Here is a 21885-nt window from a genome sequence, read left to right on the forward strand (position 1 = left end):
GTTCCTGGGGAGTGTTAATGGTTTAGCCAAATCAGCTTTAAATGGAATTATTTAATTTCCTGTTGCCTCGAAGAAGCTTAAACAAAAAGGAAACATTTGGGCGATTGGGGGACTCTTTTAATACGACTTCTGTTTGAATTGAAAGAAGATCACATATGTTCAATTGTAAAGTTTTTTTAGTTTGGTTAAATTCATGGAGCTCATCAACCATGCTGTGACTGTGAACATTGCACCGCTCCCTGTCTGTGTGCAGGGCTTGCCAATGATGCTAGCCCGGCATACATTGTCTACATGTACATGTAGTAAAAACTGCTACCGGCTAGTAAACACAATATCTCAACTTGCCCTGTGGGCTATTAAAAACGGCAGGGCTGTATGCTTCGTTGTTGAAAGGGCAAAGGCACCAAGACATGTTCTTCTTGGTAAAGGGCACCCTTTGATGAATTTTGCAAATTTGTACTGGAGCATTTCAAGGGCACCAAGGCAGTGACCAGGGGACACACACAGAGGCAATCACCTTTGTTGCCTCCGTGAAGTATCAGGCCTGAAACGGTGTAACCTACTGTACACAGTGCTCATGAATATCTCTTCCATTCAGATGTGAATAATACATTTATGTAAAATGTGTTAATTTATTTGTGTTTGAGTGTACACTGTACATACTAATGTAACTTTATTTGCCTAGATTCTGATTGCTGCCATTAATGCAAAATACAAAATATGACAATACATAGGCCGGGCCTACATGTTTAAAATCTGGGCTACACCTGTACTAAAAGTTCCTGTGGTCAAGTATTATTAAACCCAAAGTTTTATTAGCCCGGTTAGCCACAAAATGATTAAAGAGCAAGGCCTGCTACATGTATGTCTGCATTTACAAAAATGTACCACACGATATAATATTGCAGACTGGCATTTTATGGTACATGTTTAAAGAGTAGAGCGCGCTGGCACGTTAAAAGTCGCATCCCCTTAAGGTGATCCCCTGGCTGCCGCTTCCCAGGTTGTAGTGAATTTCAAGGGTGTGATCCCTGGATACACGGCAGTTAATGGTTGTATGGCTTCTGAGTCTGAGTCTAAGTCAAGTCTAACAGAAATCCCACAAATCACACAAAATGGTGCCTTCGCAGAAGTTCTGGTCAACCAACAACGGCCAAAAATGCATTTTAGCATTATTTCCAAAGTTTACAATTAAAAATTAAAAAAAAATCTTCAAAAAAAACTTAAACTGTGCACTTGATTAAAAAAGTAGTAGTTGAACAGCCAATTTTCAATTATGCTTGTCAGTTGGCAAATTTAATAAATTATAGTGCCCTGTTTGATACATGTACATGTATGTACGTACCCGATAACACCAACAGGGATTTTCAACCACTGTGGTGGATACTGATTGCATAAATTATGCTGAGCATAAAACCGACATGCTCTGCATTTGCACTCGCTATAATCCCGAATATAAGTGCAGGCTTGGAATTACACGGCGGCCACGACGGCCATGGCCGTCGATGCCTTCCCAACTGGCCGTGATGCCCCTCGAAAAAATACCATTTTCAAGGCCAAAACTGCTGTGCCCTTCTCCCCTTTGGCCGTCAAGCCCTTTTTTTTACCAAAGTCCAAGATTTTTTTATTGACAAAAACATTTGTTTCCGGCCAACTACTTGCGGCCGACAACAATAATCCAGGGGACTCTATTCAGCAGTCATGGTAATCAACGTTACAAGCGCAACGGAGAACGGTTCCTCTCCGAGTCATCGCACACGTTAGCGCTTATAATCCACGTACGCTTGTTTATCTGACGTCCCGATTTCACAAGGAACCAGTCTAACACAATCCATTGATCAACAGAGGGCGCTGTTGTTAAAATGCCCATATATGGTATCGTCCGTTTGTGAACAGACAAAAAATATTGTTGATGAATGAATGACTCTTTGAAAATGTTTACGAAGGATTTTTGCCAAAATAAAGCATAAAAAGGGCGTTCTGAGGAAGATGTAAAGACGAATTTGAGAACTATGCCCCCAAATGCAAGAAAGTTACTTTGGGATGATTTGTGGTCTTCTTCATAGAAATGTTTTTTTTTTCTTACTTTTTTTACTTTTTTTTTCTTTTTACAAAATCGTTTGGTTTCTTTATGAAAACTTGTTCCATTGGGTAGCCACCCACAGGGAAAACCTCTGGCAAATTTTTTAATTTACTTGTAAATAACGCTCGTGACACGCTCTTCGATTACTTACTGGCCTTTGCGCCTTCTTTATTTTGAAACTTTTGGCCTTGGTGCCCTTTCTACTGGCCCTGGTGCCCTTCATAAATTTGGCTTGATCCACCAAGGCCAAAAAAAAGAAAAGTGGAATTCCAGGCCTGTGTTAGTGTCCCCCAAGTGCATGCAGTAATGGCAAAACATTAATTGTTTGTCCATTACCTAAAAATAAGGCAATATGTTTTTGTTTTTTTAAACAAATAAAATACAGTTCAAGTTATTATTTTCCTTCATACAAAAATGAACATAAATGATAAATATCACATGACAAAGACACAAAAAGAGCTTAATTGTACATCTACATCATTTATGACACATGATTGACAGAGACAATTTTGAGGCAAACATCCTGTTTGAAAAAAACAAACATAAAACTGATTTTTACAACCATAATTTATTACTCTTATGGTTTGGGTTTTTTACATTAGAAAGTAGGCCCCTAACAACATTCCCGATTAATTTTGGAAAAGTTTCCGTATGGCGCCACCACTTTTTCATTCGAAATAAAATAATATAGTATCTAATTTACCTGATTGATATATCCCTTTTTGTAAAAATGAGTGAAAAGGTGGTGGCGCCATACGGAAAGTTATCCTTAATTTTAACTATTTTTTAAATTCATTTTAATTTTTATAAATAATGAATGAAACATGCATAAATTCACAAAATTCTCTTGTGAAGACCATAAATAAATCTATGACGAGTGACAATGAGTGAAGAAGTGAAACCAGCTGTGTTTGGGTGGATAATTGAACGCAATCATGGGGTAGAAAATCCAACAATAAATAGTAAATATGGACCGACCATCGATGATCTTCATCTTGACATTTCAACTTATCAATCAAAACAATGAAACAAGGCTCACCATTCTGTCCGCCGCCTACGTTCTTCTCGGTCTCATCTTTTGAGTCATCTGGAAAACGAAGACACGAAAACATTTCAATTAGTGGCTAAGTGATTGACGTGAGCTTAATCAACTCCACCTTAACAGGATAAACTATAATTTAACATGGAAATTTTCACTTTTACCTGACATCGGGGTCTGGACATGCGCCATTTTTGTACAGAAATCTATTCTTGATAAACAACCTTGTATTTGAACGGTGCTTAATGTGAACGAAATATCAAGCGTAAAAAACAGAGGGAATGATCGATTTTAATATACGAGGTTGAAAAAAAAGCACTAGTCTGGTTAACAAAATTATAATGCGGGTAGAACACACTGCTGCTTAGACATACACCAGACCGAATGGGCACAAAAAAGCCGGCCAAAATGTTCGTCAACGACCGTCAAGGCTAATCAATGAGCACGCACTGTGCGTAGTGTGTGTAATCACACCACACGACCCACCCGTACACACTGTCACATTGCTGAACACACGTCGTACGAATACTGTGCACAAGTCATCCGCACTCGTACCACTGAACCACTATAAACTAATTCGACTGCTTTGAGCAAGGCTAATCAATGAGTCGTTTTTGTGCTGGCGCAATGGTGTCTTGTATGCCTCACCGGCGCGGCCCGACTCTGGGGACCCCGGTTCGAATCCGACTGGGGGCATTATGTGGAAGGGTTTTTCTGTCCCTATGACTAGATGGATTTTCCCTTGGGTTTTCCTCCTACTTCGAAAACCGAAATGTCTTCATTCTTCTCACCTTGTCCAATTAGATGCTGAAAGACTTTGACCATCAATTATCACAGATGCGGATTTTACATTACTGAGCGAAGTCATGAATAACGGCATTAGATATGGGTTATGCATTTTAGATGCTCGTGGTGCCTGCAATCTTAGGCCAATTTTTAAAGGGGGGGGGAGGCGTTGATAAGAAGTGTCGCCACATTCAAACAGTGGACCATTTCCCCAGGATTGATGACGATGGCAGACCGTAATGGGTCGGATTTTATGCACAGTGCACTATTCATGATAAAGGTGGCCAAAAACATGGGGGGGGGGGAGGACATTTGATATTGTGTCCCTCACCCTTCAAATGTTAGGGAGACCGATTGATGGCCATGCCCAACTGACCGCCCGGGCGTCTTCAAGATTTTGCTTCCTATCCTCCACACTGTAGACTTGTGGACAAGTCGTAAAGGTCCCACGCGATGAGATAGTCGAGTTGTGGCGGTGCGCGCGAACTGCTGATGCCCAACTTCTAAGGAGTAGAAGTCGATCACTGCATGCTCTCGCGCGAACTGCTGCAGATGCCGACAAACACCGCCACATAACTCGACTATTTCATCGCGTGGGACGACTAACGACTTGTCCACAAGTCTATCCACACCGTAGCCTTTAGTCAAGGCGCACGCGGCACACCGGATGGCACGCACAACCCCAAAAATGTAACGCACGAAAAAAGACTATCACCGCGAGCGGCGAAGCTGCGAAGCGCCTTTACCAACTCGTTTTGGGGCCTTATGTTTTTCATTACATTTGCCAACGATTTTGGTGGGAGAAAATGTAATGCATAATGCATTAGCGTGGTGAGTTGCTGGCCAATAAGCCACAACTACTTGCATGACGTCACAAGAATGTTCGATGCAAATTCGTTACATTTCCTCTCACCAAAATGTAAAGAAAAACATAAGGCCCCCAAAACGAGTTGGTAAAGGCGCTTCGCGGCTTCGCCGCTCGCGGTGATAGTCTATTTTCGTGCGTTACATTTTTGGGGCTGTGCGTGCTATCCGGTGTGCCGCGTGCGCCTTGACTAAAGGCTATCCACACCGAGGAGGAGACCGTACTGCCTGGTTACTGACTGACGGTCGTTGGCGGTATTTGACTGAAACGAAACATTGGACGCTACCTACCACGTGTGTTAGCTCTGTCAAAGACGGATTTTGATCATGGCTTGATGGATGATGATGGGTGATCAGCTTATCAGCTGGAAAGTCGGCTACTACGCAAAAGTTTCTTGAGTGATAGTTTTATTTTCAGAACACCATGGAAAACCGAGTAGCTTTGACTGTTGCTTTTGCTCTTGTAGCAGTTGCTGTCCGCTGGGCTGTTTCTTTAAATCAATATTCAGGTTCGTGCGAATTACTCGTGCAGTGACTTTTTAGCTGCATCTATTTTGTGATAAAATTTAGTTGCGATTTATAACGTAACCCTCCTCCCGACGGCGGGAGCTAGGATAGGAGGGTTTCCGTGCTTACCCGGTTATCGCAACTAGATAAAATGGCGAGCAAAATGCATTCCTCGTAATTCAATGCCTTTCATTTGCTTTATAAAGGCAGTGGACACTATAAATTAAAAGTAATTACTCAAAATAATTATTAATATTAGCATAAAACCTTTTTTGGTTCGTGAACACCAGATTCTGCCATGATGATAGTTGCGATAACGTAACCCTCCTCCCGGCGGCCGCCAGGAGGAGGGTTACGTTATCGCAACTACCATGATGAGTAATGCCATTATTAGACTTGGAGGTTGACTTGTAAGTTGTATGGTATAAAACATTGTGAGAAAAGGCTCCTTCTGAAGTGCCATAGTTTTGCAAGAAAGAAGTAATTTTCCACGAATTTGATTTCGAGACCTCAGAAGGTCTCAAACTCAACCACCTAAACGCACACAACTTCGAGAGACAAGGGTGTTCTTTTTCTTTCATTATTATTAAATATTATCTCGCAAGTCCAATGACCAATTGAGCTCAAATTGTTGAGATACACCAACTGTGTATTTTTTGACATTTACCAATAGTGTCCCACGGCCATTTTTTAAAGCTTTGTTTGAGAACCACTTTGCACAAGAGTTGAAACCTAATGCCATTCTTATTACCACTGTAACTGTTGACCGTAACACATTTATTATTACATTCCATTATTGCAATTTTGATATTGAATTATACATTTTTGATTGATCTCTTCCTTGCTCTATCATGTCTATCATGTCTATGGATTGATGAATATCGTTTACTATTATATTACAAGTTCACTTCAAGTTTAATATTATTTGTACTAATATTAATCTATTTTGTGATATAAAATGAGGAGCAAGCAAATGCACCATTTACTTTTAAAAAGGGTCAAAGCATTAATAAAGCAAGACAGTTCTCTAGAACAAACTCACAAACTCTACCTGGCAAGTAGATACACACATGGTGTTACCGCAAACCAAATATATACATAATAATGCCATTAAAACATTAATATAATTAATAATAACAACTGTTTGCAGTAACACACCCACATTACAATGTACGTTGGAGTCAGTCACTCACACTGTGTGACACTTTGACTTGACTCACTTATTTTTATTTGGAAAATAAATCATAATTGATATTAATGTTATTATAATAATAACATTAATTTAAATTATGATTTATTTTTCAAATAGAAATAAGTTAGTCAAGTCAAAGGGTTTACAGTGTATGTTATTTATTTAAATAACATTTAATGGTTTTCGGTACACAAATTATAATTCATCAAACAATATTAATAATAATGTTATATTGTTATATTTATAGTCTTCTAATAATTTCTTCGTTCGTGTTTTGTGTATAAATTAATGTATTGAGACTCTGAGAGTAAAGACTAACTAATTTAATTTACTAAGCAGTCGAAGTAAGTTAGAGCCACTTCTAAGTTCTTTTTTTATATTTGAAATGGTTTATTAACTTCTTCCCAGTGACGGTGCCTTTTAAGTTCAACCGCTCTTCTTTATTTCCATTGATTGTTGTAAAAATAGATGCTAAAACCAACCACCACTTGTTCATGTATGTTTTGCCAAAAAACAATTAAGCAATGCATTAAAGACAGTGGACACTATTGGTAATTGTCAAAGACCAGTCTTCTCACTTGCTGTATCTCATCATATGCATGAAATAAACCTGTGAAAATTTGAGCTCAATCGGTCATCGAAGTTGCGAGATAATAATGAAAGAAAAAACACCCTTGTCACACAAAGTTGTGTGCTTTCTTATGCTTGAATTCGGGGCCTCAAATTCTAAATCTGAGGTCTCGAAATCAAATTTGAGGAAAATTACTTCTTTCTCAAAAACCAGAGGGAGCCGTTTCTCACAAGGTTTTATACTATCAACCTCTCCCCATTACTTATTACCAAGTAAGGTTTTATGCTTAAAATTATTTTGAGTAATTACCAATTACCAATAACTTATTAAGCTTTTAAATGATATGCTTTGTGAATACTTTTTCTTTTAGGTGCAAACAAGCCACCCATGTATGGGGATTATGAAGCCCAGAGGCATTGGATGGAAATCACAACAAATCTACCTGCCAAGGAATGGTAAGAATAAACATAGAGCAAGGAACAGAAGGAGTTACAACTCCAGTCTTAATCCCTGAAGCTCAAATTAATCCGATTAACGCTGCATCCTCCTCCGTGGAAACACTATGGATGTGAACCGCAGCGCCTGTAAAAGGCTGTACACATTCCGACCGTAGCGAGCTCTTTGTACACCATGTAACTGGGTAGCCAGTTCTTTATACTTCGTTAGGAAATGTGCCCACAGATGTTTCTGCTGATTAGCGCTGGTCGTTATACGCCCGCGGTAACACACATGGAACCTTTGAAGACCACTAGTTGTAACTCCTTCTGCTCCTTGCTCTATGGAATAACTAACATGTATTAAGGATTCTTAAAAAGTATGATCAGGCTTTACACCGATGTGTATCAATCACTGTATACTCAGTACTTTCCAAAGTTCTGCGAAAGAAAAATCCTCGGGCAAATCACTTGGGTGGAATTCGAACCCACTACCACTGAGTGATTTGCCTGTGGATTTTTTTCAACAAAAAGGTAATCCTTGGAGGGCTCTACTTTGAAAATTGACCACTCCAGGAATCACCAAGGGAATTGTGATCTTAGCCATAGCACTGTCAGCAGTCAATATTTGTATACTATGGGCAGGTGTGCCATCATTCTTAAAGGCTCTGGACATTAATTAGTAATTACTCCCCAAAAAATTAGCATAAAAACAAACTTGATAATGAGCAATGGAGAGCTGTTGATAGTATAAAACATTATGAGAAGCGGCTCCCTCTGAAGTAACGTAGTTTTAGAGAAAGAAGTTTTTCACAAATTTGATTTTGAGACCTCAGATTTAGATTTTGAGGTCTCAAAATCAAGCATCTGAAAGCACACAACTCTGTACGACAAGGGTGTTGTTACTCATTATTATCTCACAATTTTGACAACCAATTAAGCTAAAATGTACACAGGTTTGTTATTTCATGCATTCAATGTTAAGATACACCAAGTGAGAAGACTGGCCTTTGACAACCACAATATAGTGTCTAGTGTCTTTAACTCAAGAAATTAAAAGGTTTAACACTTGGTTAACTCAGTGGGGAAATGTAAAAAAAAAAAAACGGAACTTACAAATATTCTGACCTGTGTTGTAGCTAAGCAAATTTTAGTGCTGGGCTCTAAATCCAACTTAGTTAGTCCACCATGGGCAAGCGGTTCAGGTTGAGATATGGGACCATCATTGCTGAAGTAAATCTGGGTGAAATCTGTGCTGGGCAGCACAATGTGTTTTGCTCAAGAGTGCTGGTTGAATATTTGTTATAATGTATTGTGTAGTACTGGGGCAAGCCCACCTGGCACTGCCAACTGTGGCTACAACACTGATTCTGACATTACATATTTTGATGGAATTATCTTTCCGACAGGTACAGGAATAGCACCACGAATGACCTACAGTACTGGGGTTTGGACTATCCTCCTCTGACTGCATATCACAGCTGGCTATGTGGGATTGTGTAAGTATGATAGGCCAACTAATTCTTTGTTTTTAGGAAGAGTAAATTGACCTTAGTTTTGACCTAAATGATGAGGGTGCTACCTATGCAATCCAGTGGGAAATGGCCCAATTCACCATGTTCACTGAGAATCTACCTAACACACTACAGTATTGTTCATGTAGATGCCATAAAATTTACCTAATCAATCAAGATTAGGTGGCACAGTGGCACGGTTGGCTTGTGCGTAAAGCGCTCGCCTCTCACCAAGGTGACCCCGGTTCGATTCCCGGCCAGGGCCATATGTGAGTTGAGTTGTGCGTTGGTTCTCTGCTGTGCCACGAGGATTTTCCAGACTATCCGGTTTTCCTCCCTCAGGAAAAAATCAAACACTTTCAATCTTGGCTGTGCTCCGTGGGTTGATGTGGCTGGCAGCTGAATGCGCCCTTGCATGCCTGCTTCTCAAACACATTGTAGCCGCGTCCTTCGCAATTCAGCTCTAAGCTTGGGCGGTTCCAGAAATTTGGGGCTCGGTTCCGGTAAAAAAAAAAAGCTCGGTTCTGAGACATACCTGGTTCCACTCTATATAAAACATAAGCCACCCGTCCCGAGCTCACACACACACACAATTGAGCCAATCTATTTTAACTGAAAATAACCAAGTTAATCAGACATCGGTCCGGAGCTCACACACACACACACACACACACACACACACAATTGGAGCCGATCTATTTTTAACGAAAAATTAATACCAGAATACCCACCAAGTCAATCAGACATCGTGCCACCGAGCACCTATTCTCCTAGCCTTTAGTCAAGGCGCACCGGATAGCACACACAGCCCCAAAAATGTAAGGCACAAAAAAAGACTATCACCGTGAGCGGCGAAGCCGCGAAGCCGCGAAGCGCCTTTACCAACTCGTTTTGGGGCCTTAAGGCCGGTTTATAGTCGGTCGCGCAATGGTCGCGCAACGGAAATCTTGCGCGCAATCTTAAGACTGAGGGCTAAAAACCGTGTCTTTTTATGATCGCGCATCAAGATTTCCGACGCCCGACCATCGCGCGACCGACTATAACTCGGCCTGTAAGATTTTCTTTACATTTGCCAACGATTTGGGTGGGAGAAAATGTAACGAATTTGCATCGAACGTTCTTGTGACGTCATGCAAGTAATTGTGGCTTCTTATTGGCCAGCAACTCACCACGCTACTGCATTATGCATTACATTTTCTCCCACCAAAATTGTTGGCAAATGTAAAGAAAAACATAAGGCCCCAAAACGAGTTGGTAAAGGCGCTTCGCGGCTTCGCCGCTCGCGGTGATAGTCTTTTTTCGTGCGTTACATTTTTGGGGTTGTGCGTGCCATCCGGTGTGCCGCGTGCGCCTTGACTAAAGGCTACTATTCTCCATGCATTTATACAAGTCTTTGATTTGGCCGGCAGCAGTACATCCGTAATGCAGTACGTCCGTAGTGCAGTATGTCCGTAGTGCAGTACGCTGTAGTGCACTACGTCCGTAGTGCAGTACGTCCGTAGTGCATGCATGCAGTGTGCCGTCTCTGTACATAGAAGTGTACATGCCTGTACATGCATACAGTACTGTGTGTTTTGTGCATGGGACAAGCTTTCATGAATATTGATATATCGGCAGCCAATCACAACGTGCTGTCTGATTGGACTTTGGACTCTGTATATCTCAGCATATGAAGATGCATCTGTGCACTGTGTGTTGTACAGGGTGTCTCAAAAAAAAGGTAATCCTACTTTAAAGGGTTTTTATGGCCAGACTATTATGTTTACCAGCAGAAAGCATGGCATCATCTTAAAGCTGAAACCTTGAGCTTTTCAATGATACATTTGGTTACATTCAAGGGTCACGCATCAGCGAGCACCATTGTCTTGAAAATGTGGTGCAAAAATGCAGTTGGTTCACTTTTAAACCCTTGTCATTCTGGCCTTCAGACTGAGTCTGTAAACCTCAGGTTGTCACAATGGTAGGCCTGGGCGAATTATTCGAATATCCGGTTAATGGCGAATAGGTTTTCCTATCCGTAACCGCGAATGCCTTTTTTTTCTTAACCGGATATCCGCATAGGGCGCGAATAGCTATTTATAAACCGGATAGTTCTGTAATTACAACCAAGTAACCGGATATTCTTTAATATCTGAATATCCGCGGACGTCGGGCGACAACTGACATGAATGTTTTGTCTGAATCCTAATGAAACTTCTATTAAGACAGCATAAAACAGCATAAATTAAGTATTTAACTATGCTCACCTCCATGAAGAGTCAAAACAATGACAATTCTGACGTAATTTGTTCAAAGATTACAAAAGTTTTCCTTCACGTAGAGTCATCCACGATCAAAAGAAAAAGCAAATCGCAAGCTTTAAATTAGATCCGGTCATTTTTATGAATGAACCGAGTGACACTGTCTAAAACTAATATCAATCCGCCCAGAAGATCTCATTCACAAACGAACAGTGCCCTCTAGCGACAAAAAAAAATATTTTTGTAATATTTTTTTATTTTATTTTTTTTTATAGCGCCCTCTAGCGGCGAAAAAAACTATTCGAATATCCGGTTAATTTCGGATAGTTGGCCAGCGGTATCCGAATAACAAAATTTCACTATTCGCCCAGCACTACACAATGGTTCAGCTAACGGAAGAACAGAGAATCTTTGTGGTCAAGAAATGGTATGAAACCAGAAGTTTGCAGGCTACACGGGATGCCTTTGGAGAAGCATTCCCAGACCGAGAACCACCAGCAATGAAAACAATCTGGGCCAATGTGAGAAAGTATGAAGCACATGGAAACAGCTTCAACTGCAACAAAGGAAGTTCGGGAAAGCCAAGGACAGCGAGATCTCAGGAAAACATTGATACCCTATGACAGCAATGATTGACCACCCATGGGAGACAAGTGCAAGACGGAATGAGCCACACCACTTTTAATCGGATCACTCATCTGGACCTTCACTTTCATCTGTTCCACATCTTCACATCTGTCATGAACTTCTGCTTCCTGATCTTGCAAGAAGACATACTTCTGTGAGTGTCTTCTTGAGCGGTGTGAGAGAGATCCCAGCAAACTTCTGGTTTCATAACTTTTCTTGACCACTCTGCTGTTATTAGCTAAACCGTTTGTGACAACCTGAGGTTTACAGACTCAGTCTGAAGGCCAAAATGACATGGGTTCAAAAGTTAACCAACTGCATTTTTGCACCACAACTTCAAGACAATGGTGCTCACTGATGCGTGACCCTTGAATGTAACCAAATGTATCATTGGAAAGCACAAGGTTTCAGCTTTAAGATGATGCCATGCTTTCTGCTGGTAAACATATAGTCTGGCCATAAAAACCCTTTAAAGTAGGATTACCTTTTTTTTGAGACACCCTGTATAATAATGGAGCCACATGTGATAGTTAATGCTCATGTCGGCTTGAAGCCTTTGGATAGTGTATCTGCGGTCACCGTTTTCAACATCAAGCCTCAATTTCTGGAGCCGGTTCGTCCCAGGATCGGCTCCACAGAGTCTTTTATAATTGGGACTCGGTCTTTTGAAATCGGAACCGACAAAAGCAGGTACCCGGTTCCACAGAAGAGTGGAACCGCCGGTTCGGTTTTCAATTTGGAACCGGGTAGAACCGGGTAACCGAAAGAACCGCCCAAGCTTATTCAGCTCTAGCTGAGAGTAAGGATGATTAGCCCCCCAAATTATTATATGACAAGGTTAACCGGAAAGTATCCAAATGTGGAAACTGGACACCACAGTCCCACATATGTGGCCTACATGTACATGTACCACATGTGCTGACATCACCGAGACCTGGGTGGGTCAGGGAGGCTAATGGAATGTTCTTGTTATAGTACTATATTGTTCCTAATCTTAAAAGGTTAACAGCAAAACTGATTATGATATGAAATAAATATTTTTAAAATGGAATATAAGGATTCACTCAAATATCTCTTAAACTAGTGGTGTTCCTTTGACGGCGTGAACTTACACAATCTGCCATTTGGAGTCAAAAGTTTGGTCCCCAAATATAGTGGACCCTGTCAGTTCCAGCTCAAGAGGAAAACCACAGAATATTGAGGTATATTGTGTGGATCATTGTAAGCTACTCTCAAAATATCTTCCCAACCATTTTATGACGTTTTCATTCTTCAGAAATTTATTCTTACTCATTTTTACAGGGCATATAAGATCAACCCAGAATGGACAGAGTTGAATTCTTCAAGAGGATATGAAAGCTACAATCATAAACTTTTTATGAGGTACACAGGTAATGACAGACCTGTATTACCAGACTGATGGGTTGAACAAAGAAAAGTTGACTAGAGCAGTCCCAGCTTCTCAGATCCAGTGATTCCATTGGACACATGTTGGATACAATGATTTTGGATAAATGTGCACAGTGACATGAACTAGCTTTTCATAGTTGCCCAAACAGTTAATTCCTGTCATGTCTGCATTAGAATTTGACTGTGTATCTCTATGTGAAATGCATAGGTCACAACACATGTCGGTTTTGATGCAGGTGTCTGGCATTGTTGGCATTGTTGGCGAGCCTCGAAGTGTGGCGTCAGATGTTCAGGCTAGATTCGAACCTGCAAACTCTGGTCTAACATGCCAGTGCTCTACCAACTGAGCTCCAATGCTGGTGGTTTATCTATTTTGCCAGTATTTTTGTCAATATCTTGTACCAATCCTGTTTAATACCTATAAAGGCAAAGTACATGTAGTACACATGTGCGTTTGTTTTTTAGAAACTTTCGATTGTTTTAATTCTACATGTACATGTATGTACAATTAGGCCTACATTTGACAATAGAACTAGCATGTGAAAGTTTCATTTGAAAAGATGGTCCGGCGTTCTTGATATATTGCCGAAGATCTAAAACTTGAGGTCTCGAAATCAACCATCTTAATGCACACATTGAGCTCAAATTTCCACAGGTTAGTTATTTTATGCATATGTTGAGATACACCAACTGTGGAGTTTAGTCTTTGACAATTACCAATAGTGTCCACTGCCTTTAATTTTAAGAGTGATAACCAAAATGTTTGTACTCCTTTGTTTCATTCTGTTTGATGCAGTTTTAGCAGTGGATCTCTTGTTATACATCCCAGCCGTCTTAGCGTTTTGTTTCATAGCTCTACCTCAGAGGTCCGAGTCCAACCAGTTGAAGATAGCCGCTATTTTCCTTTTGTACCCTGGATTGATAGTGATTGACCATGGCCATTTCCAGTATCCTTTCACTCAGTTTTTATATAGGCTGTAATCTTTTTGGAGACAAGAAGAAAAAAATAAGTGAAAAACAACACAGAGAACATTAGTAGATTGCCCCTAGACATTTCTTTCATAAATCAACAGTGGAATTATAGTGGAAATACAGTTGAATTATGTTTAAACTTACAAACAGGATAACAGGCCTGGGGCCAATTTCACAAAGAGCTAAGATTGATCTTTACCGCAAATCGATCGCAGTTGCTAAGTAAAGTGTGGTGTCACAATCATGGTCACAATACAAATCGCTATGGTAATACTGACAATTTGTCTTGTGATGAATTTTGTTGCTTTGTGAAATCAGCCCCATTAATTAATACATACATAATAATAAATAATAACTAGTTCTTATACGGCACATTTTACAATAACATCAATGCGCTTTACATAAGTGCTCTGGTCATTGGCCCATAACATTCCTTTAGTCTTTCTCAGCTCCCTGGGGAGTATCCAGCCTCGGGCTGCCATGACGGTCAAAAGGCCTTTTCAAAAACAAAACCAACCTCTTCCATGGCAGGTACCCATTTATACCCCAACGATTATTTTGAGTAATTACCAATAGTGTCCAGTGCCTTTAACGGCGACAGCTTGACAATCAATTGATTACCTTCATGATTGTATCAGATACAACAATGCAAGCTTGGGCTTTGCTTTGTGGGCTATAGTTGCAATTTCAACCAACCATGACCTCTTGGGGTCGATGGCCTTCGTCTTGGCCCTGAACTACAAACAGATGGAACTCTACCACGCCATGCCATTCTTCTGCTGTCTTCTCTCAAGATGTATATGGTCAGTATTTAACTATTTGTTTTTCTTCTTTTACTTGCTTACTGTTTTTTCTCTTTCACCTTTGGTTTTGTAATGATGTACTTTGTTATCTTGTTAGTTGTGTGATTGATTTTAGTAGATGTTAGTTTTGCATCGGGATAATGAACCTAATTTGTGTACCCTTATATCGGTATGTATGAAGCGCTGTATACAAGTATTTCCCTGAGTTCTGTGGAAAAAACCGGAGGCAAATCACTCGGGTGGGATTCAAACACACAACCTTTGCATTGCTAGAGCAGATATTTTACCAGGTGACCAATGAGCTAGCCCGGTGGGTAGAGGCAGTTCAAATCCAACCTCGTTCCCAGGGGTGATCGATCTCACCGCGCCATTTTTTCCCAGCATGCCTTGCTCGATCATAACTCTGGAATTGGCAATTTTAAATGTGCTCTATGCTAAATTTAAATAAGGCGTAAATGAGCGTACATATTCATTATTCAATGTTTTCTACTCGCGCACGCATGTCTTTCACCTTAAAGAATGTTTTTATTTTTTAAAAACGTGTTGGTGTCATAAAAAAACGCAGGCGTGATCAACAGAAAAATATCTTAAAACTACGCACACACGCACTTGACCAATTTCCTGAGCCAATCACTGTTGTTTCCCAGTACATGCCTCCCAGGGGTTAGTGACGAGAGGTATCGATACGGCGCGCTGCCCATGGTAGCGAGGCTGGTTGAATCCTTTTTGTGATAGCAGCGAGCTAGTTTTTTTCTTCACAGAACTCTGGAAAGTATTGAGTACAGTGCTTAATACACATTGGTGTAAGGGTAAAAACAAATTATCACAAATTCTGTCATTGTAGTCGGTTCATTTTATTTCATTTATTTTCTTAGTTCCTTGTCGTGTTGCTGGTCTTGATAAAAATGTTTTTGGTCTCTTTGGTTTCAGGGAAACACGACTTCCACTCCTGTACCGATTCTGGAAACTGGTTCAGATTGCGGCGGTGGTGCTCGGTACATTTGCAGTTTGTTGGTTACCGTTCCTGTTTGACGTCAACGTCTTGGTGCAGGTGTTACAGAGACTCTTCCCATTCAACAGGGGCTTATTTGAGGCAAGTGTAACTCAAGTCTTTTTTTTCAACTCCTCAAGTCTCCTCCAGAGAAAATTCTCTCATAATGCAGTGTTCTCCACAGACTTTTTGGTTGGGAGGGTGGTATGAACATGTAGTAATCAAACGCCTGTAAGCATAACGTTCATGCTTTGATCAGAGGCGCATTCATTCATGTGAGGGCGGCCAAATATTTTGACCGGTCGGTTTTAAATTTTTTCTCCCAGAAACCGTTCGTAGAGAGTACTGTAATGACTGCCATTTTAAAAAAGATATTTTTTCAAATTAACAGGGTACCTTATATATCTTCATTGTTATTTCTTTTGATCAGTAGAAACAGTCTTGCCGATATAACCAACCGCCTGTCTTTACCTCTCACCTACCCTGCAGGACAAAGTGGCCAATGTCTGGTGCAGCGTCAATGTCGTCGTCAAGATACGCAACATCATGTCCCAGGAGTCCTTGGTCAAGCTCTGCCTTCTTACCACAGGAGTCGGCTTGATGCCGTTATCCGTTGACCTACTCAGGGCCGGGACGAAAACGGCAAATAGTGTTTTAAAATTCCAGTATGCGTTGGTAAGAATTTTTCTCATTTACTAAGCAAATTGACAAAGGGCAAAACAGAACCCCCCAACATAACATTCAAATTCGAAATTCGTATTTGTCAATGCCCCCTCCCCAATTTGTTTTTGCAAAAACTTGTCACAAGTATTGCCTCATATTTACATCGTTAATTGTTCTGACACATCACATTTGTTTTATTTATTTGTGTATTTTGATATGTTTTGAGATGTTTGGCGTATATTTATGATATCTATTTTGATCTTACATTTTGTATGGTGTATATTTATTTATTTTTGTGTTTTGAGTTGATATTTTTACATTTTGATGTATGTGTTTGCAGGTTTCATTTGCACCAAAAGTTCATTTTCAGCAAAGTGAATGTTAACGATTGTTTCATATGAAAATTTAATAGATTGAGTCTCATAAGAATAAGCACTAACAACTCTGTTCTATCATTTTGAGTTGTTTTCATATTCAAACACTGTTGACTAATTGTTGGCGTGTTCAAGTATGTTTTTCTTTTAGGCAGGCCTAAAACTTAAGTGATAGATATCTGTCAAATGTTACATGTTTTATTTAGATCTGTTTATATTAGTTATGTTTATTCATTATTAATTGTGCGAGATGACAGTGGGTTAGCCTGTATATCAACTATTAGAAAGCTTTATTAAAAAAAAGGTCCATAATAAAACATCCTTTTCTTCTGGCAACTCACACCTGTTATCTCCATGTAATTCCTTCCAAACAGTGGACTTAAATGTAACATGCACAAACCAGTAGGGCGGCTGACTGCACCAGGCAGATTAACTCCTCAATCTTTGAGTTTAATGACCCAAGTTTAATTCAATGTTAACACACCCACTCATTGACGTGGATGTATACATTCAAAGTTTTGTGACCAAACTCAGAAATTCTTGAATTTAGAAGGAACCAGAACTGTAAAATGTTTGCATAATTTGTTTGACTTAATTATTTTGAAATACTCCGGATGTCTATTTAGGGTTGATTTTCTTGTCATGGTATAGCATTATACATAGGCCTAAAGCTACAATAGAACCATAGATACATGTCAAATCATCGCGTAATATATTTGACCTTTATAAGTATTCATACCATTTCAAAATACTTTGGCTGTCTTAGGGATATTTAGTTGTATGAAGGATTGCATTTAAAAGAAAAACTTAGATAGATGTCAACATTGCACAACTGATTTGATTAGTTTGAAATCATACCATTTCAACTAGCATGTAGGTAGGCCTAAAGTTTAAAAAACAATTAGAATACCTTTTATTTTACATTTGCTCGTGCTCATATTATTATTGGTTTTTCTCTTTCAGGTTAACAGTGCCTTGGTCTTCTTCTTGTTTTCTTATCAAGTTCATGAGAAAAGCATTTTGCTGGTAGCATTGTGAGTATTCCAAAATCAAAGCCTTACCCCTCTGACTGTTCATTGTCATCGAGTGGGTTATGAATGATAGATCAACTATGCCAGCTAGCAGTATTATTTCATCTAAGGAATACACACGGAAAAATTGCGATTATAGCCTAAGTAGTCTATTAAAGCCTACACCGTGTGTCCATGTTGGTCAGGCCTTGTACTCGATAAAATATTCCTACTTTTTCCCCAAGGACCAAGTATCATGCCTGTGTATATATTTTTTGCTTCCTCAAGGTCTGTGTCTAACCACTTTGATCATCTTGTATTTCTTGTTTGATATTCCAGGCCTGTGTGTTGTCTTCTGGACCGACATCCTTTGCTTTGTTCCTGGTTTTTACTAATTTCAACATTCAGGTTGGTATCACTTAAAGGGTTTGGGTACTTTTTGAAACACAATGTCCACAGCTTTACATTAACTTGGTACACAGTTTGAAGATAATGATAATACAAAGCTTCCCTTAAAGTATTAGGTGCTGTAGCTTTTTTTAAATGAGTAAAACAGTATGACCAAAAAAAATTTGTCTCATGAGTCGAAAATTATGTACAGCAAATTTACCAGTACTGGTATTTACGAGTCTCTCCTAACAAAAAATCAAAAAGATTTGACGGCTATTGAAGTTGAAACTTCTACAGGTAATTATATTACACATGTACATACATCTTCATTCACAGTGAGTAGGGATTCATGTCATTGCAAAAGAAATGATGTAAAATCGGGTATCAAAACCAATGATGCCGTTATTGGTAGTAACACACAATGAAACTGCTTTTTATAGGTACTCTATTTTCCTTAAAGCCATTATACACTTTCGGAACAGGAACAACAAAAAGTTCACAGATTTACAAATTACTTACAGGGTTTACAGAAGGTAATGGTGAAAGACTTCTCTTGAAATATTATTCCAAGAAATGCTTTACTTTTTGAGAAAACATTAAAACAATTATCAATTCTCGACATCGAGAATTACAGATTTATTTTAAACACAAGTCATGGGAGGCGAAACGCGCGGAAACAAGGGTGGGTTATCCCATTATTTTCTCACGACTCCGATGATTGAGCCTAAATTTTCACAGATTTGTTATTTTATATATAAGTAGTGATACACGAAGTGTGGGCCTTTGGATAATACTGTTCAACGAAAGTGACCAATGGCTTTAACAATGACCTGTCTTGATGTTGTTTCTTGCAGTATGTTACCCCTTCTCATCAAAGACCAACTGTTTCTGCCGTACTTTATCTTATGCCTGATGTTCCTAATCGTCGCTAGAACAGCTTTTGAAGAGAAGTCCTTCCATTATAGGACTCTGGTAAGCTTATAATCTTGCAGTCGGGTATAATGGTGTAGTGGTATCTTTCCTAGCCTTCCACCTCTAAGACCTTGTTTCGAATCCCATATTGTTTCGTCGATTTTGACTAGCAATATTCTTCACCATTTTAAGAAAGAAAGCCCACCGGGCATGAAACTTAACTGCATTTAATAATGTCAATGCATAAACCCTTTTGAATTTGTATGACAAACATCTTAAAAGTCAAATGTTACAGCATTTATGCGGCCGCTAAAGACATTTTGGCAAGTCGATTTTGGCGAGCCAAGGCACTTTTTTGTCAAGGTGAAAATTGAGAACTAGGTACAAAAGGCTTCTGGCTTCTTCAACCATCAACACTTCTATGGCCAAGGGAGTGTCGGGTGTCTGATTAATGTATCAAAGTCCATGGTGTAATATAGAGAATGGTTTATTAAAAAATTATCATATGCAGCCATGCTAAGTTGCAACAGTACACAATATGTAAAAGGGAAAAAATACAGAATTCTTTAATTTAGTTTAAAAACTACAAGATTTGACATTAAACTCTGATGAAATTTTTTTTTTTTAAATTAAAATAAATGTTGGTCGTCCCAATGAGTTGTGATTGTTAATTTTTTTCCTTTTTCAGTTTTGGTTATCGATGACTGGAGCCGTAGCCCTCAGCTTAGCGAGCGTCGCCGTCAAACCACCGGACAGATTCCCTGATCTATTTGCCGTCCTCATCTCCATCTACGCCTGCGCACATTTCGTGCCATTCCTTCTCGTGTTCCACCTCTTGCAGTTCACAACGCCAGCTGACAAAGTCACCTTTTGGAACACCTCAAAAACAAATGCTGCAGCAGGACACAATCAGAGGCTGCAGGGAACCGGGAAGAAGGGCAAACAGACTCGAAAAGCACACGTGGAATGATTACAAGTGCACATGTTTACAACTAAGAATGAAATTACTATGGTGCTAAAATTATGCGTTAAGGGCAGGCTTAACAGTAATTACACTTTTGTACCCTTGAGCTTTATACAGCGTTGTATGCAACCCCCTTTGACTGAGATTAATACATGGAACTACTGTCTGCCATTTAAGGGTTTTAAAAGGCACTGGACGCTATTGGTAATTACTCAAAATAATTATTAGCATCAAAACTTACTTGGTAACGAACAGTGGAGAGCTGTTGATAGTGAAAACACTGTGAGAAGCGGCTCTGAGAAAGAGGTAATTAATTCTTACTCGATTATTAAACAATTTCAGGCCTGATGCCTTTTTTAGGCATTTCAAAGCATACAAATTTGTGCAACAAGGGTTTTTTTCTTTTTTATTATTTTCTTGCAACTTCGATACCATAAAATGTTGGTATACACCAAGTGAGATTACTGACAGTTTGTGTCCATTCCCTATTAAGTTGCATGTAACTGCGTTTATCAAGTTGAATGTAACTGCTTTGCCTTAAATGTACTCTTCATAGTAACACGTGGAATAACTAAGGGTCGGGTGGCATGTGCTCCCGCCGCCCCAAAACTCTCCTCCACTGGTGTTCGTGCACACTTAGTTGTCTTTACATTTGAAACTTGGACCAGGGGTGGATTTCACAAATGCAGTCCTAACTTGGGACTAGTCCTAAGTAATGCTAAGAGATAGGACTGGTCCTAAAGTAGGACCAGTAACTCATCCTAACTTAGGACTGCTCCTATCTCTTAGCATTGCCTAGGACTAGTCCTAAGTTAGGACTTCCTTTGTGAAATCCACCCCTTGTCAGATTAAGAAATTATTTGAATAAAATACAACAACACTTCATGTTGTAAATTCAATGATTTTAAACTACATTTCTTTTTTACATGCAGACATTTTTTTATATTTTTTTTTTACCTCTACATGTACGTCAGATCGTCTTGTAAACAGCATATAACAGGAGGGCTGAAAGAGGCTCGTTTTAAAATAATGGAAATGGAGTTTACAGATCCACTTGGCTAGATGTGCCTGTGCAGTTAACTCCTTTGTGCCCCCTCAAATTTTACCTTCATGTTGTCACTGGAAATCAATCTTATACTCCCAGAAAATTGTGCAATCAATACTGATTGTAGTTTTTATGGTATAATTTATATTTAAGAGGTCAACAGCCTTGGAGCATCACTGAATTGGAAAACGCCATCAATTTACCAATCATTTATTGTATATTATTAATTATTATTTTATTTTAACACTGATGCTGACCTTACTTGTGACCTCAACATACATGTTGAATGATTTTTTACATTCAAATTAAACTACACACAATGTGAACAACTGATTCTTTTTTTCTCGTTGTCTTTTTGTTAAGGTGTGTTTTCTTAAACTACAATGTACAATGCATCATTTTAGTAGGACGCCCTTGCTAAAAGTAAAGAAGATTACTTTCCATCCCCTCCGAAAACAAACAGGTTAAATATATACAACCAACCCTGGTAAATG

The 21885-nt window shown here is 39.4% G+C and overlaps 2 protein-coding genes across 4 annotated transcripts in view; one reads left to right on the forward strand and one right to left on the reverse strand.

Moving 5' to 3' along the window:
* Positions 1-3406, reverse strand: part of LOC139946190 (ran-binding protein 3-like) — a 33025-nt gene extending 29619 nt beyond the window's left edge. For 2 of the 3 annotated variants that reach the window (XM_071943815.1, XM_071943814.1), the window contains exons 1-2: positions 3287-3406; positions 3123-3170 (exon numbers count right to left, since the gene is read on the reverse strand). In XM_071943815.1, the coding sequence (XP_071799916.1) occupies positions 3123-3170; positions 3287-3314 (76 nt within the window). In that variant the 5' untranslated portion in view covers positions 3315-3406. The remainder of the gene's footprint in view (positions 1-3122; positions 3171-3286) is intronic. The other variant, XM_071943816.1, reaches the window with a different exon arrangement.
* Positions 3407-5091: 1685 nt separating this feature from the next.
* Positions 5092-21068, forward strand: LOC139945731 (dolichyl pyrophosphate Man9GlcNAc2 alpha-1,3-glucosyltransferase-like). Its single transcript, XM_071943105.1, has 12 exons — positions 5092-5281; positions 7413-7497; positions 8886-8975; positions 13160-13248; positions 14064-14214; positions 14878-15042; positions 15973-16135; positions 16523-16708; positions 18034-18104; positions 18420-18488; positions 19325-19442; positions 20071-21068. The coding sequence occupies exons 1-12, from the start codon at positions 5197-5199 to the stop codon at positions 20350-20352; spliced, it is 1554 nt and encodes a 517-aa protein (XP_071799206.1). The 5' UTR covers positions 5092-5196; the 3' UTR covers positions 20353-21068.
* Positions 21069-21885: the final 817 nt, after the last annotated feature.

Source organism: Asterias amurensis, chromosome 13 (genome assembly GCF_032118995.1).
Source record: "Asterias amurensis chromosome 13, ASM3211899v1".
Taxonomy (NCBI): domain Eukaryota; kingdom Metazoa; phylum Echinodermata; class Asteroidea; order Forcipulatida; family Asteriidae; genus Asterias; species Asterias amurensis.